The sequence below is a fragment of the Pelodiscus sinensis genome, chromosome 17 (genome assembly GCF_049634645.1).
Source record: "Pelodiscus sinensis isolate JC-2024 chromosome 17, ASM4963464v1, whole genome shotgun sequence".
Lineage (NCBI taxonomy): Eukaryota > Metazoa > Chordata > Testudines > Trionychidae > Pelodiscus > Pelodiscus sinensis.
Window position 1 is genome coordinate 19,579,518 of NC_134727.1, and position 17,187 is coordinate 19,596,704.

A 17,187-nucleotide genomic window follows, 5' to 3' on the forward strand; every position below is an offset into this window, starting at 1 on the left:
TCCATAATCGCCCTGATCTGAACACTCTGTCTGAAGCTCTGGTACAGGCCACTGTTGAAGATGATGATGGGAAATATGGACCATGGTTTTACCCAGTCTGGCAGCTCTTATATGTGGTTTGTGGGTGTGGGTTTGGAATTCAAACTACAATTCAAATCCAAATTTTACAGTAGGCCCCTATCTCTAAAGGGTCAAACTAAACTCATGATTCAAATGCTTCTGAGCTTTTGAATGCCTGAAATTCAGACCTGAATTTTGTGGCCTGAGGCCCATCTGTAGTTATAAAACAGAATCACCATTAACCGAATCTTTATCCAAAACTCCCCATTATCAGAAAGTCATGTTCTCAGCATATATTATTAACACTGAAAATTCCTTGGTTACTACAAATCTTGATTGTCTGAATGACAGGTAGGCTGTTGAACAAGGCTGGATAATCAAGGCTGAACTGTAAACTATTTTTAGAAACTATGCAAATTGATTTGTATAATCCTGCAAGGTGAAGTCAACTGTCAACTCATACCAAACCACTTGCAGAATCATGGCCCAAATTAAAATCTAGGTTGATATTTGCCAGTCCTCATATGTTAATCACAGTCTTTCCCAGACACTCTGATTTCCTTGCCCAGACATGAAGAACAGCTGTGTGTAGTTTGAAAGCTAGTACTCTCCACCCACAGAAACTAGTTCAGTTAAAGATATTACTTTACCTACTTTCTCTGTCATATTGTGGGACCAACAAAAACACTGCAAGGCACAGTCTGGGCCAGGGAAGCCCTATTAGCACTTTTCTGGAAATAACTTGTGTTTAAACAACAAAGTTTTGGCCAGTATGATTTGTCTGTTGAGCAGTCAATATCCTTGATAAGCAGAAATTATGATAAACTGTAATCTGAGTCCAAGATACATTCAATATAAACAAATTTGGATTGTAAACACATGAAGATTTATGGTGACTGTGCATCCGTCTGTTAGAGGATTAACTGGGCACATACACTGGAACAGAAAACATTGATATCATCCAAGTCTGAAATAGATTTTAAATTGATTGCATTTCAACAAAGACACAGTCTATTTCTTTTATTTTAGAGATCTCAATTTGATTTTTTTTTGTACAAACGTGGACAAAAATAATGCTTGTCCCATAAACATGGACATTCCTCCAAGGGAAATGTGGAAATACTGCTGTTTGGGACATTTATAACTAGATTGGACAAAGCACTAGGAAAGTATAGTAGGAGGCAAATTTGCATTGGCAGAGAGTGAGGGAATGTGTACTAGATTATCCAATAGGTTCTTTTCCTCCCTAATTTCTATGGTTTGGTGCTAAATACGGCTATAAAATTGCAGTTTGTTACTTCCTCTTGGGTTTAATTTGATCATTTGTTGTATGAATTCATTCCAACATCTTCCATATTCCAAATGATGACTCATTTGATTATTACAGCACAACATTCTCTGAGCTCTCCAAAAATACAAATACAAAATGTTAGGTGGAATACACCCTTCAGCTGAAAGAGAAACTTCAGCACAAATATACCTCTAGTGATATAATATTTCCAGTACCTTGAAAGCATCCCCCATGGACCTCACATCATTACTAAATATAATGAACTATAATTAGTCTATAAGAATTCTGTAACTCATGGAACACCTTGTAAAATATTGTAACCTTGGAAGGCTGTTCAGAATCCAATCTGTAGATGCTGGATAATGCATGAGCTATTCCTCTAGTTAAAATACAGAAATGTAATTGACAAGGGCAATAGAATGTAGCAGACAGAGAACAGGTTGGGATGTAAAATCAGGTGAGGGGTATGAATTCTGATTGCTCCAGTTCCTTGAACAGAATCAGTTACCAGAGCATCTCAGAAGGTTGGCATCTATCCCCTATGCCATGTAGGCCAGCTTCCAGGCACCACAAGAGGGTTATAAAAAGGATCACACAGGAAGTGAACTCTCCCACTGGAAGTTCCAGGTGACATAGCCCTGAGAGCACACACTGAAATACAGGAGTTAAATCCCCTTTTCCCCAAGGCTTAGGAAAGTATTCCATAAAAACAGTGTTCATACTATCCAAAGACAAGACACAAAGGATGGGATAATCAGCTACATCTTGTTATTCCAATTAACAATTATACTATTTGATTGATTGCAGTAGTAATAATTTAAAAAGATAAACTTGCTGTTACTTAAAATGTACACGTATTCGTGCTTTCTCTGGTGTTTGTGTGTGTTAGTTACAACTAGGTTTAAACAATCTAATAATTTATCCCTAAATTCCAGTTCACTCAGAGACAGTCTGTATAAAATGTACTCTGAAATTCTAGATACACAAGAATAACCAAAGACGAATGGCAGTTACAGAAGAAGCTGTGACAATCGGGAGGACTTGAATTTCTTTTTCCAAAACGAAGATCAGAAACAGTTAAGGATTAAAAAAAGGTAAAAGTGCACTAGAGGGTAGATTCTATGTACTTAATAGCCAATAGCTGTATTCAATTTGGAATACGTCTCTATATTTCCAAGTAAATACAATGATTAGGAACACTATCTGATCCCCGGGTGAGGAAGGGGATGCTAATTTTTTCAACCCATTCTGTATTTCTAATGTTGTGGGTGAGAATATACAGGGCATCTAAAATGAAAGAATGTGAAAAGTGGCAGCAAAAAATTAAAACGTAAATATGTGTTAAAATATACCCCGTTGGTGTTTGCGCGTTGGGTATGTGTATGCAAGATAGCTATAGTTACAGCTAAATATAACCGGCTACACAAATCTAAATCAATGCACGTCCTTTTCAAATCGCTTAAAACTAACGTAATGGGACTTGCTTCGAACTACTTGCTTCAGTTGGGATCGCTAATTAAGTAATGTTCAGAGTAGAATGGGACTAATTATACGAGTTAGAAATGAAGTACAGCAAGTCCGGATGAGAAGGAGCAAATGACATACAGAAATGCTCAGAGAACTTTGGCAAACAATGTATTAGCCGGCACATTTTAAATACATTTTAAAAATAATAAATTAAAAAATAAACGGAATGAAAAGGAAAACGCTACAATGTCGTTTCCAGGGTTCTTGTTTACGTGATTAGCAAATTCCCTCTGCAGCGCTGACCCTTCGTAGCAAGATGCTTGCTATGTTGTCTCCCCATCCCGTGAAAAAAATAAAGGGATGTTTAAAATCAGGAGCTGGGAGGGGAACCCCATAAATAACGGGGCGATATAGTGCCGTTTGTAGACTGAAACCCTCTCTGTGTTTTGGGCAGATGCCAAAGGGCGCTTTTATATACGCTCATTTATCGATTGCCTACTCCAAATAACTGTTTGCGATGCTCTGGAACATCCCACTAACCCAGTTCCAGCCGGGATGGGCTTAACAGGTGTCCAAATTCCTCTTCAGGGACCTTATCCTGCTTCGGTGGGAATGAGCAGCCGTGGACTTCAACCAGCACCGGATCGGGCCCTGGATCTGGAAAAAGACCTTGAGATGCATGAGGTGAGACACGTCACAGGCTGCTTCGCCTTCTGAGCCTTATTTTCGAGCGAGGAGGTGCCGGTGTAAATGACAGGAGGGCAGAGCCTCTCCGGAACGCTCAGCCCCATGGGGCAAGAGGGCGCTACCGGCACCTTGGAGCAATGTTATAATCTGTAGCCATGAGAACAAGAGCCTCTGAAAACAGAATCTTCATCTCTTTCCAACCCATCCTTGTTATGGGTACTTCTCTCGCAGCACTGTTACCTTAGCAAACACTGCCCGTGTGTGTGTCCTCCCCCTCCCCCCCCGCAGGTTTCTCTTTCATTTCTTTTTTTTTTTAAATAAAATTTGTCTTGAAAAAAAATCGTTTGCAGCCCTGAAGGGAAAAACTCCGCAAGCTTCAGGAACTAGACACCTGATCTCTAAAATCCAGCTCTCAGCTACCTGCTCCCCAATACCAAATACATACCGCGTGGTAAATGCAGCGCCTCTGGGGAGAAAGTGTGCCTTTGCGAGTGAGAGGGGAGACTCTCTGACCGAAAAGGTCAGGACTGTGCAGGGACTCGGTTTATTACACATGGACTCTCGCTTTTCACGCCACTACTACATTTCGATGGGTCGCTCCCCAGGGTTCGAGCTCCACAGGGTCGATTCGAGTCGAACTTCTTTCCTCGTTCTGCTTTGGTTTTCCTTGCCGAGCCTCGGTGGGGGCGGTTCTGCAAAGACCCTGCTTGTGCGCTCTCTTGCCGGACCCTGCCCTAACACGGCTCTGCAGTGGACTTTTTGTAAACGGAAGGGAGCGAAAGCTGGGCCTTCCTGTGCCTACACAGGGTAGGGCGGCTTCCGTTTAGACGCATCTCTGCAGGAGCCGCTAGCCTGGAAAGAGAAGACCAGCCGGGAGCTTCCACCTTCTGGATGGATAGTTCGCTGCACGGCCACTCTTGACGGGAGCTTTAAAGATGCGTGGATCGGCTGCGGCTTGGGTAACCCGCTCCGCTTGCCAAGGCGCTGAGTTGTTTCGCATCCTCTGTCAGGTGTCTGGCGAGGCATGGCCCTTTGCTAGAGTTAAAACTCTGGAGTAGGTTCTCCCTTGGCAGGCTGATAAGAGCAAGAGAGCTGGCACATTAAAGGGTGGCGTCTGCGTTCACCTCAAGTGGAGATAACTTCCACGGTGGACCAGTCTGAGCCCACTTTTAGCTCCTTTCTTCCCCATTTATGCTTTAGCCTCTTAAAACATTCTTTACTGTGAAATAGTTCTTGCTTTTCTCTTGCCAGGTGCACAGTGCCTTGTTTTAAAAATCTGTCTTTGTAATGAGTCCAGTCAAAGCATGGGAGAAGGGGGTTTTGATGGGGGGAGGTGGGCAGCAGCGTCTAACAACGCATAGCTGCAGTGGTCAGTCCTTTCACCCTCGAGCAAAGAGGCTGCTTGTAAATTACATTGAGTCTGGATTCATCTGCAAATGTCCCAGATCTCGAAGAGAATAGGAGAGATTATTAAACAGTGGTGAAAGTAGTCATTGCAGTGTCTACAAAGAGAAAACCCAGCTTCAGGGACCTGATTCTAAACCTCTCCATCCCCCTTGCACCCGTCTGTCTCCAGCGATGCGGATGGAATTCCTCCTGGTTTACACCTGATCCGAATCCGGCCCGGGCCCGCTGAACACCAAGTGGCAGCATCTTCCAGGGATGGAAATCGGATTTGGGCGGAGGAACTGGGCGGTCTCCTCTTTCTGATTAATTGTCGTGGAGGACAATAATTAAATAATTATGCTTGTCATTTATGGGCTTGTGCTTAATAAGACTGATGACAATATTGATACCGTAATTAGGATGCTGTTGCTGCATCCTCCTCTCCTCTGACCGGCACAACAGACATGAAGGCAAGATCTTTGGCCGGGCAGGCAGCTGCCCCAGGGTAGGGGGGCAGGGAGTTGCGGGGCGGGGCTGACGGGGACAGGCAGCCGCTGGTGCTGCTGGAGCCGGTCAAACGACACAGCACTTCCCCCAGGAGCTTCCCTTTCATCTCCCCGCTGCTGGCGCCTTCGAACAGCCTCAGTGTGTCTGCGGCGTCTCTTCCCCCTCCCCTTCCCGCTCCAGCGGCTGAGTCCCAGCGAGCCGGCGCACCCTTCCCGGCTGGTGCAGACTAATAAGGGATGAGAGGGAAGCGCTGAACCTGCCCGTGGGACAGTGGCTGCAGGTGACGGTAACCCCTAGACAGCTCCGCTGGTGCAAACACCTGAGAACTTCCCGGAGTTGTTGCTGCGTCTCTCGCAGCCTCCCTTCCACGCCGGCTCCCCCCGCTCTCCATGCTTCGTTTGGGAAGGTGCCCCCTGACCTTGGCTTGTCCCTTTCTGGGATCGCTGAGCCCAGCCTTTCGGATGGGGCGGGGGGAGAGTGCGCCAAGCTAAAGACAGCGCCGGAGCTAAAGACTTTAGGTACGAGCAGAACATTTACCCGGGAACCCCCAAATTCTCCCTTCTAGGGCAAAAGTTCAGTGCGTTTGCTTGGGGATCAGGAGATGTGACGCGTGTCTCTCGGGCAAGGAAATTGCCCAGCGGAGCCAGGTTGCGGGGTCACATTGAGCCCAGCGAGAGCTGGGCAAATAGTCAAATAAACGGAGTTGGGGTTGTGCTCCGGAGTGAAGAAGACGCTGATTTGGATTCCGAATGGTGCTGGGGTTGTCTTGGTTGGTTATTCCCCAGGGCTGGTCAGTCACCTGACATTCATGGAAACGTTCGCAAATCCCAAGTTTCCCCAAAGCTAGTCCGGGCATTTATTCATCTAGACGTCTGTCCTAGGATGAAGTAGGTTTCACCCAGAAAGCTCGTGAGCCTATATCTGTTAGTCTGTAAGGTGCCACAGGACTATTGGTGTTTTTAAATTTGCAGACGAATACGGGTACCCCTCTGAGGCTCTCTATCCTAGGAAGTTTAATCATCCTCTTCTCCTATCTTAAAAGATGCAGACATCAGCTCGGGCTGCAGAAACAACCCTTCGTGAGTCAAATAAACAAGCACAACATAGAAATGTCTAAAGTAAACTAATAGTTTGCGGTTGGGGGGCAAGAAGGCTGCGCTAACCCAAAATGGTGCTGGATTGGTGCTAAACAAGAGTTAAGCTCGAATCGCAGCAACCGATGCTAGTATGGAACATTTATGTAACCGAACCTCTATGTAACCGAACCTTCAATGTGCTATACAAACCCCAATAAAGCCACCTTTGCTGCCCCAAAGGGGATGCAATCCAAATAATACAAATGAGACAAGCACACGACCACAATTGTGATATAGTGTATGGACGGACAACAGCAATGAAAGGAATTCGAATAGAATATTCTGTCCAGCTGAAGAAATACACCCAGTGTACACGATTCTTGAAACAGTGTCACCCTGACCTACCCCCCAGCAAGCATTCATTCTTTATGGATAATTGGAAGGTGCATTGACTTTGTGAATACGGTATAATTATCTGCAGCATTTAAGCCACTAGACAATGGTTTACACCGGCGCTTTCATTGTTCCCTATACACACACATTGTTTCATTATTTTCATTAATTCTCATTTGCTTGTCATGCTGCAGAGAACGGGGGGGGAGGAACTATGAAGTAAACGAACTGCAGCAGGATGGTTTGCACGACCATAACTAGGAAATCACAGTATGTAATTTAAATTGCTCTCCAACCCATTCGCTACACACAGTGTACCCTGTGGTTTAACTTAATGAGAAAATGACCATGGATCATATGTGCTGTTTACTGAAGTGGCAAAAAATAATAATTTCAACCTATTATTAATCCATCTAAAAGCTTCTTCGGTGTTCTGCATCTTTCAACAGTTGCTGAAGCTGTCATGTGGCTTAACTGGAAAATGGCGATTTGATTCTTACACAAAAGATCTATATTGAAGATGTTCATATGAGGGTTCCGTACAGAGGAAAGGCTATACATGTATTGCTACCCAATAGATTCGAATACAGCCTACAGTCGATTCTTAAAATGCTGGCTGGAATTTAGGGGAACGATTTAGCAGCTATAGTTTCAAGAGATAAAAAGGTGGCTAATGGGCTAGAATACCCGAAGTGGCATACTAGGAACAATTCCTACCATTTGGCTATTTTAGCTCGAGAGGCTTCGGTTTTTGACTATATGGCCCTTTAAATAACTTGGGTTAAGTTTCATTTAAAACGTTTTATTATGCTCCCCTTCTGACACGGGTAGCGCCCCGCTGAAACACACAGAGAATAGGGGATAGCCTAGGCCAGTCAAGACAGGGAGCACAAACTTCTGCTGTCCTTACCCAGGCCAAATGCCGCTTCCCTGGATAACAGCTATAGCATCCACCCCCGAGAGCCACTCAGAGGAGAGTGTTCTCTCAACAGAGAGGAAAACAAGGTACCCAATACACAGGCGCAGCAAACCCAGGTCAATACCAAGTGTCTTAAACTGTCTGGGCTATTAACGTGAAAGGGATAAAAGCTTTAAACCACTGGGAGACAATGGGGCGATGTAACTAACCAGGTCGTGTCAAAAATAAAACCCCGTTTTAAAACAACTCTGCACTATAGCTTTGCCTTGGCGGGTTCCCATGCTGTATCCCCCCCCCCCCCCATCCCTGCCTATGATCCCTCTGAAGTCAGTGGAAGTGTGGGCGAGCAAAGGAGCACATTGTTAGAACCGTAGCTTTTGCAGGGTTTATGTCAGATTTGACTGCACTCGCATATATTTTAAGCTTCAACTTTTTCGGAGCGCTTTATTAGCTTTTAATTACCAGCACTTAATTAAATATTTGTCACGATGAAATTAAACTTGTTACCCCCGCGGTGATTAGAAATGCTTTTCCTTAACACACCTTTTTCACAGTGAAGAAGTCAAAAAGAGGGAGAACCCTTTTTAAAAATACATACTCCTACGTCGATATGTTTGCAAACTGAGGACTGCAGAATCATGCCCCATGCTGATTAGAACCATATTTATTCATTATTGTGAGTATACGACCTATGTGAGAAAATAATCATTACAAATTCGCCCTTTGTAAGGCAGTTTTAGCTGCCGAGCATCTTTACACTTTGAATAGATCAAAAGCGCATGTGCTTTGAAAAAGTTGCAGCTATACAGAGTATATAATGTCGTTGTGCTAGCCAAGCTATACGGAATTCCCCCCTCTGAGCTACGAGGGAACACTACAATTCCCCCAACTGAACAAATAGTCACCATTTCGAACCACACCGGAACTGGAACTCAACTGAACTGCGCGTATTTGCAAATCATTTCATTCTTTTAGTTTTCCAACGCATATTCCCTCGCTTTTATAGGTGCTGGTGGAGCAGCAAAAAGGGGCGAGACACGTGCGGCTTATCCTAGTTCCACGCGTGAGTGTGACAACAGTAAAATAGAAATTCACAAACAATAATCCAGAGAATGATCGCTGGTGCCCGGGCCCCAGTAAAAGGGCCCAGGTAAACGTGGTGGTGACCGTAGGTGTCCAGATCTCACCTGCTTCCGTGTCCGATAAAAACACGTGCGGAGAGATTGAAAGGGAGTGACAATTATGACACAAGCTAGAGAAAAGAAATGTCTGAAGGGGGGGGGGGCGTAAAGAGAAAAATCTGTAATTTTAGAATCCTCTTCCTTTAACCTGCCTTAATTAGGCCAGTGACTTGTTCAGCTTTAGCATAATTATTGTAGCCCTGGAAGGCTCTTTAATAACACAGCTCCGTTTGCAGCCCATATCATTAACTTCTAATTTATTTTTTAAAGGGAGGGGGAAGCGCGCAGAACCAATCACAAGAATCAAACCTTCGCGTCATCCTCAAAGACTGCTCTGATTGGCCCGGATGGGTTGACTCGACTTCCCAAAGGAGGAAACAACAACTGAGCACCCAAAAAAAGAAGCAGGAGGAAAAAAAGTTCCTGAGTGGCTGGAGCCGGCGGGTCCCTGAGCAGTGAGTAGCCGGAGCCGCACGGAGTCGGAGGGACAGAGACGCAGGGGTGTGCTTGTGTGTTTGTGTGTGCCAGGCACAGTGCACTGAGATCGGGGGGGGCGGGGTGCGCAGCGATGTCCTCTCCCTCTAAGACGAAGGAGGTTTTCTCCTCGGATGAAGAGGGCCCAGCAGCTGGTGCCGGGGATCATCACAAAATCAAAGTCTCCAGTTTGCCTTTCAGCGTGGAAGCGCTCATGTCTGACAAAAAGCCCCCCAAAGAGGTGCCCCTCGCCCCCAGCGGGGGAGGGATGGAAGGAGCTGGCGTGGGCACTTCCAGGAACCTGCCGCTGCCAGGGCACGGCTCCAGAGAAGCTCACAGCCCCGGGGGGCTTACAAAAACCTTCGAGACCTCGTCAGTCAAATCGGAGAACTCCGAAGACGGCAGCTCCTGGATTCAAGAGGCCGGGAGATATTCCCCTCCACCAAGTGAGTGCTGCCCGGGGCGCTCTGACCCTAGCTGGGCTAAACAGAACAGATCGGGGGTGCGTCGTGCAGTGTGGGAGAAGGGGCTGTATCGTACAGCGTAGCCTTCAGGGCGGGGCCCGATTCTGCCTTTGAGAATCTGCCTTTGCTATTGCCTGATGTATTCTAGTCCTGCAAGTCCCAGAACGAGCCAGTTAGCTGCGGGATTTGGAAGGAGGGTGGCTAGCCGCTTTTTTTTAACCTGTAGAAGTGACGGTCCAGGGTCCCACGTCAATTGTACCCGCTTTCCCAGATGCCGCGCACTTGGTGGAGAGTTTAGCACGCGATGGCACACGGGGCTGGAGAGAGCATTGCGCACCGTCCCTCGCAGTGTGAGCTAGCATTGCTGGGCGTCAGACCTGCTCCTCAGACGCTCCTCCCAGCCTTCTTCCGACACTGCGAGGGTCCAGCCGAGCTGGCTCGGCTCCGTGTCCGAAGTGTGGGACTGTTTCAGAATAATCCGAAATGGGGATCCGCTCCCCCAGCCTCTCTAGGCGCGTCTCCACCCCCCGTGACACAGAATCCAGCGTGGTAACGCGTGGGGCAAGTTCTGCAGAGAGGAATTCAGTCTGTTGCTGTACGATAGAGGATCCCTGTTTTTCGCCATTGCACTTCGCAGCTAGCCCACTTAGCTCGCGTCACGGCTTTCACGAGTTAGGGTTTCGGTCCCTTTGACAATTCAGGAATGTAGTTTACCTAGTATGAAAATATATATATTTAAAATGTCCAGGTAGCTCCAAACATTCCCACCTAGAGAGCAGGCAATGGGATAACAAATCGATCAAAGTGTCTATGTGCATCCCTCGCTCGAGTTAAACATTAAAATGTTCTGCTTCACTTTAAGCAAATAACCGCTTCATCTACCTATATTCTCTGCTTAATCAGTTTTGGAGGAGTTGCATTTCTAATCTGGCATAACCGAAAAGAAAGCGTCAGCACAGCTATCATTTTAACTTCTCCAGAACAGTTTGATTTTCGAGATCTTCAATTTTCTTTGATTTTCCCCAAATTAATCTGATATTTGGGACGTTCTGAAGAGGCTGTGACACAACAGAAAAACAGTGTAAAAGGAAAAAAGCTAATAATCTTTCTTCATTCTTGTGGAGAAATCTTCCAGTATCTATGCACCCCAGGTTTGGTAAGGAAAAGTATGAAAATACCTTACACAAAACTCCTAGCAACGCTTTTTTATTTCTCTTCTATACTTTACTTGTTATAGTACATAGCTTCTAACAAATTATGACTCAGAAATCGACAAGGCCTAACATTTTTGACCAGACACTACTTAATATTTCTCTTCCGCAATCATAGATAGATTCACTGAGCTCCCAGCTTTTTTTTCCTCGCTCCATTAAATTGTCTATAATTCAAAATTCACAATATTCTATAAATTAAAAGGTCACAGAAAGTGCACACTGGAATTTAGAAGTATCCATAGTTCTTCGCGGAATTCACTGTTTCGGTGGATATTTTGCCTGCACGAGGGTCCTAGTTATCTGGCCCAAGGTTTTGGCAAAATAAGGCTTAAGACATAATAATGATTGGAGATCGTTACCCTTATTAGTGAGCGTTCCCTTCCTCTCCAATCTCTGTTATCCTTGTCAAATAGCTATTGACTCCCAACGCTGGATAAGTCTTAGGTTGTCTTTAGGTCGGTGACTTTATTTGGGTTTTTTACAAAAGATGATAGAGCGTCTCCCTACACACGCTAGGCATTTAAAATAGGTTCTTTAAAAAGTTGTGTTTGGAGTGATCATAGGGTCCAGAGAGCAGTAACTTTAACTACATGGTCGGTTGCTGTGACATCGGTAGCATTATGCACCGGGGGGGAGAGGGAGGAGGTGTTTGTGAGGGGATGACTCTGTCAAATATGTGCCCGGAAGTCTAATGAAAAGCACAGGTGATGCCTTTAAAATAAGCCAATTCACCAAATATCATAGACTCCACCGTAAAGACAGTGAGATGCGCTCTACTTATTACCACCACTCTCCACTGAAGGAAAAGGATGGTGACAGATAAATAGGTTGAAGTTTGAAGGTATTTAGCAGGAAACCTTTGATTGAGATTTTATTTAAAAAATAAGCATTTATATGAGATCAACAGTTCCTCCCCCTACACGCGGCAGAAATCTTGACGTGCTGGGGGAGTTCTTGATTCCTTTTGAAGATTTGCTTTTGATTTCAACGGAATAAAACGACCTCGTTTTGTGGGGTTTCCATTTCAAGATAAACCCTTCGTCCACCCTCCGAGACTTCACACATTTTTTCAAGGAGGGCGAAATCACAAGCACCCTGTCTATTATGCCTTTATTAGACACCTTTTCTACGTAGCAAATCCTTAGGAGCATGTAATAATAATTTCATTTGAAAATGAGCCATAATGGAGTGTTCTAAGGGTAGTGACTCCTTTTTACTGTGTTGTTTTAGGACTGCACCGAAATATTAAAACTGGCTGCATAGGTATTAATATGATCTGAGTGTATTAACCAGAAGTTGTTTTGCATTAGAAACTACTCTACTAGCAGACACAATAGGGATTGAGAATTTAAGGGTTGCTTTTATTTTTGGCAATGCTTCCTTCCTTTAATGTTTCCTTTTCAAACGTTAAACAGTTCGGGGCGTTCTTTTGCATACGCACATGCAAAACTCTTTGCACAGGCTCCTTTAACATTGAAACGCTACCGTGAAAAATGTTGAACGAGGAAAAAGAAAATCTGGCCACAGCGCTCAAGTCCTGACAAAGGCGTTGGCCCCAAAACCTGTGAGAAATGCACCGGCCATGGAGGGCAGGTTCTCATTCCCGATATCGCAGCGAAGAACAAGAATTGCCTGTTACACACTTCGTCCGCGGTTTTCAAGTTGCTCACATTTTAGTCACTCTTTTCAACCCACAATATTGTTAATGAAATGCAGAGTGTTCTAAGAAAAATCGGTGATCCTCCGTGATGTGAATAGTGTAAACGACGTGGCCGGGTTTGTAATGGAACACGATAGGTAACAAATTCCACATCTTGTATTGGCCAGAGATGCCGCACTTATGGGGGGGGGGGGGGGGCGGCTAATTAGCATATGTCATAAAAGCCACATGTTGAAAAAGGACTGGCTCCCTTTCCTTCCGTTGCTTCTCTTCCATTGTTTGTTGGGGGAGAGTGCGGAGTGAACGCGGCTAGGAAGAATCTAAATGAAAAGGTGATTAAAAACTCTTCGATCCTCGCCCCAGATATCAGTAGAAACAGGTATAGAAATCAGGAAATAAAGAGGATTTTATCAGATCCCATTATATAGCTGCCAGGCAAAACGCCTACTAGAACGGCAAGATTTGGCCTAAGATGTTATTCCCAGCTGAAAAATGACAGGAGCGTTGATGATAATAGATTTCTGTCCCGTGCCAGACATTTTACTTCTGGGAACTTATTTCTTTTATAACACCTTACACTTTGTTGCACGCACGGAGGGTCCTGGGAAGTCTTGCTCACCGAAGCTGTTAAAACCTTTGCGCTGTGTTCTACCTTGATATGATCTTACCCTGTGATAGGCTCTTATGTGCTCCGTACTCCGTTTCCTTTTTGCTGATCTTGCAGGCTTATAGGGGAAAGCGGATCTCTGCTCCGTTGACTTCAGTGGGGCCGGGATTTCTCTACTGGTGCCTTAGAGTTGGCGCCGTGTAAACAAACCTACGACCCAGACCCCAATGAGTTCAAGTACTGTTCATAAGTCATGTGTATAAATTCGTAGTACTTCATATTTTGAGATTATCTCTAGGAGGGGGGGTGAATGGAACAAAACCCAAACCTATTCTCAAGCTTCGTCCCCCCCCCCCCTTTTTTTTTCTTTAGCGTCCATCCTCCTCCTTTATTGTTAACTGGCCATTTCTTTCTTTCCAGGACATCTGAGTCCCACAGCCTGCACGCTGAGGAAGCACAAGACTAATAGGAAGCCCAGAACTCCTTTCACCACTTCCCAGCTGCTGGCTTTGGAGCGCAAATTCCGCCAGAAACAATACCTGTCCATCGCAGAGCGAGCAGAATTCTCCAGCTCCCTCAACCTCACAGAGACCCAGGTCAAAATCTGGTTCCAGAACCGGAGAGCCAAAGCCAAGAGACTGCAGGAGGCAGAGCTAGAGAAGCTAAAAATGGCAGCAAAGCCCATGTTACCTTCTGGGTTCAGTCTACCTTTCCCCATCAACTCGCCCATCCAGGCGGCCTCCCTGTATGGAACATCTTATCCTTTTCACAGACCAGTGCTTCCCATCCCACCTGTAGGACTCTATGCTACTCCTGTCGGATACAGCATGTACCACTTATCTTAAGAAGGTGGAAGGGAAAGCAGCGGCGATATAGACTTCCTGGCGGATCGTACCAATCTGAGAACGCACTAGCAAACCAGTTCTGGTCCTTGGTCCTGCCGGCTCTGTGTGCCTGTCATGGGACTGTATAGGAGTTTGCCTTAGAAAGTAAAGCGTCCTGTATGCACAAGCTGGGACAGCAGCCGGGGTCTCCTCTCAGCTTGATCGAGCACCCAGACTCTAATTCTGAACGAAACAAAATATAAAAACATATACAATTAAACAACTATAATTCTCTTTATATACTGCACACGAGACAAAGGAATCGGTAACCAATACATCCTGTATTTTCAAAGCATGGTTTCCCTGCCCTCTTCCCCTAAAGTGACCCAAGACCTGTTTTAAAGTAGGAGTGGCTCCTTCCCTGAACTGAATCTTAAGTCTTGTCGCTTAATATTTGGGAAGTTAAAGGTGTAATCGAGTTTTGTTTTTAAAACAAACCTTGAAAGGCCGAGGATCACTGTAAATAGGAAATAGACCCCAGTAGAGTCAGACTGAGGGCAAAGGCAGCAAGTTTTTGCATTTTCAAACAGGGATCTCCAGCACTCATGCAACAAGCAGCATATCCAGAGCGCAGGACAGAGCCCCTAAATGGGTGAAGTCTATAATAACTTGGCCCTCTCCATTATCGGATTGCCCTTATTTGTAGAAGTTGCTTAAACATTTTTTTTTTTTTTGCAAAGCACTGTGGGGAGAGGGCTGTAGGCAAACGCCTTCATCCCTTTCCGCTTTGCATTTAATAATTCACCTATGGCCAGGTGTCGGTCTGCTTGGCTCTGTGATGCAATTTGAAGGGGGCTGGGCGGAAGCCCGTGCTATGGAGATATGGATAAAATAGGTGGGCTATTTCCCCCCAGAGTAGTGTGTGTGCAACGATTGTCAAACTACAATGCAGAGTTGGTTTTTATTTGCAATGCTGTGTGTTAAAAATCTCCTTATAAAATGCCAATATAGTAAATCCTGCTCCAGCATTTTTTGAAAGCACGAATAAATTCAAGCCCCCAAAAGAAGCAAATGGGACAATAGAATGCCACTGCTCTGCAAAATGATGCTCTTGTTTCCTGGATTTCACTGGGGAGTTCTGCTTCTTAACCAGTGGCATGATACAACTGAGGCTTTTTCTTGACATCATTATTGTTTATGGTTATTATTATTATTATTACTAGCGCTAAACTATGTGGGGAAATTATTATAGAGGATGCAGATCGCAGAAGGCAAAACTTGTCCTGGATGTATTTTAAAAAACATATGGGGGCGGAGGAAAGAGCCACAAAGTTTTGATCTACTCGAAGATGCATTGCCCTCCACTTTAGTTCAGTCCCCGACCCTTCTCCGCACCCATTATATTAAAGTCCCTTTGAAAGGGATGTCTTGTACAATTTTATATATTTTATTGAAGATTTATTATTTCTTATCTCTTTCGAATTAAATTAAAAAAACAACTTTGTTTAATTCTGTCTGGGTTTGTCAGTGTTTACAGTTATTTAAAGGTAACTTTTCACTCTGGTCGTCTGTCCTGGGTCATGATCAAAGAAATAATCAGAATTCCTCTTTAGGTTGTCTTTATTATTCATTTTCCCGACCCCATAAATCTCAAGGGGGAGGGGGGGATAAAGCCAGATATGTAGCATACAACGCTGAAAATGAGAACCAAAAAGTCACAATCGAAAACCTGCTCTTTGAGTTATCCAGGTCTCTAATCGTCCTTCTTAAGCGCTTCTGCTCTTTACAGCACCACATTTTACATAATATTTAGATAATTTTGGTCTTAGCGCTTGGGCCCAATTCCCTTTACTCGGACGTTTTTATTCAGTGCTGACTCCAGCCAGTTCCTAGGAATGTACATCCAGTGGGAGAATAGAATCAGAGCAGTAAATTCTGCACTTGTAGTCAGCGACAGTGAAGGGTTGGAGACTCTGGACCTAAAAGATGCCTGGGAAGGGCTGAAATAGTCTAGTATTTTATTTACTATTTGAATTCATTTACTCCCATCTCCATTATCATTCCCTAGTAAGGATAGCATCCCTCACCCTGACTCCATCCGAACAGGTTGCTTGTCTGACTCCTGGTTCCTGAAATTGACTAGTTAGCTGTGCTGTCATGGAGACAAACATAAGAGCCACCCTAAGACATTGTGCGATTTAGTAGCCGCGATTGTTTGGACGGCCTGTCCTCCACAGTGATGCTTCTGCAGTTTGCCCTGGTATTTGTTCTCTTCCTTGGGCAGGGAACGAACCTGCTTTCGCGTTAGGTGATACAAAGGACTAGACTTCTAAGCAATAGATTTCCTTCTCTATTTAAAAATAAAAGAACATGCCCCTTCCCCAGCAATGCCTGTTTGACATTTCTAAAAAAGTAGATGGGTTTCCTTGAGCCCGACCTGCCAGCTCTTGCCCAGTTTTGGGAAATGGACGATTTAGGTTGGGACATCCTCTCCCACGGTTTTGTAAGCGGGACTCTCCAGGGTATTCATTGCAGACAGAGTTCCGGTTAAAAATGGATGGAATTATAGACTATTAGAACTGGAAGGAACCTCGAGAGGTCTTTAAGTCCGGTCCCCTGCACGCGCCGAAGGAGCAAGCTCCATCTAGACACTAGAGCCCTACATGTTTTAAATAACCTCCGAAGAGGTTACCTTACCTTGGCTACCTTACTACTTCAGTGCATTTAGGACCCGACCCAGTGGGAGGGAAAGGAGCGCAGGATGCGGCCCCGAGACTGTGACAAAGAGGCTCGGGGTCTAGGCTGAGAAAGGAAGGGGACAAAGTGCCTAAATTACGTGCTTTGGAAAAGGTCGCCGAAGCCAAGTAATAAGTCCTGGGGGGTGGAAGCAGGACCCCGCGTTCTAACTAGGGGGAGTTTTACCTGCATAAGGGCTACAGGAGCAAGGGTGCAACGACTCGCATTGACTATTCAGTGG

The 17,187-nt window shown here is 45.0% G+C and overlaps 1 protein-coding gene across 3 annotated transcripts; it reads left to right on the plus strand.

Annotated features, from left to right (window-relative positions):
* Nucleotides 1–2,337: 2,337 nt before the first annotated feature.
* On the plus strand, nucleotides 2,338–15,719 carry MSX2 (msh homeobox 2). 3 transcript variants are annotated; one of them, XM_075900281.1, is made up of 5 exons: nucleotides 2,338–2,445; nucleotides 3,407–3,502; nucleotides 8,793–8,849; nucleotides 9,238–9,422; nucleotides 13,807–13,945. In XM_075900281.1, the coding sequence occupies exons 2-5, from the start codon at nucleotides 3,431–3,433 to the stop codon at nucleotides 13,850–13,852; spliced, it is 360 nt and encodes a 119-aa protein (XP_075756396.1). In that variant the 5' UTR covers nucleotides 2,338–2,445; nucleotides 3,407–3,430; the 3' UTR covers nucleotides 13,853–13,945. The 3 variants fall into 3 exon arrangements, with proteins under 3 accessions (XP_075756396.1, XP_075756395.1, XP_006139239.1); XM_075900280.1 differs by lacking the exon at nucleotides 2,338–2,445 and having other exon boundaries at nucleotides 3,374–3,502; XM_006139177.4 differs by lacking the exons at nucleotides 2,338–2,445; nucleotides 3,407–3,502; nucleotides 8,793–8,849 and having other exon boundaries at nucleotides 9,351–9,887; nucleotides 13,807–15,719.
* Nucleotides 15,720–17,187: the final 1,468 nt, after the last annotated feature.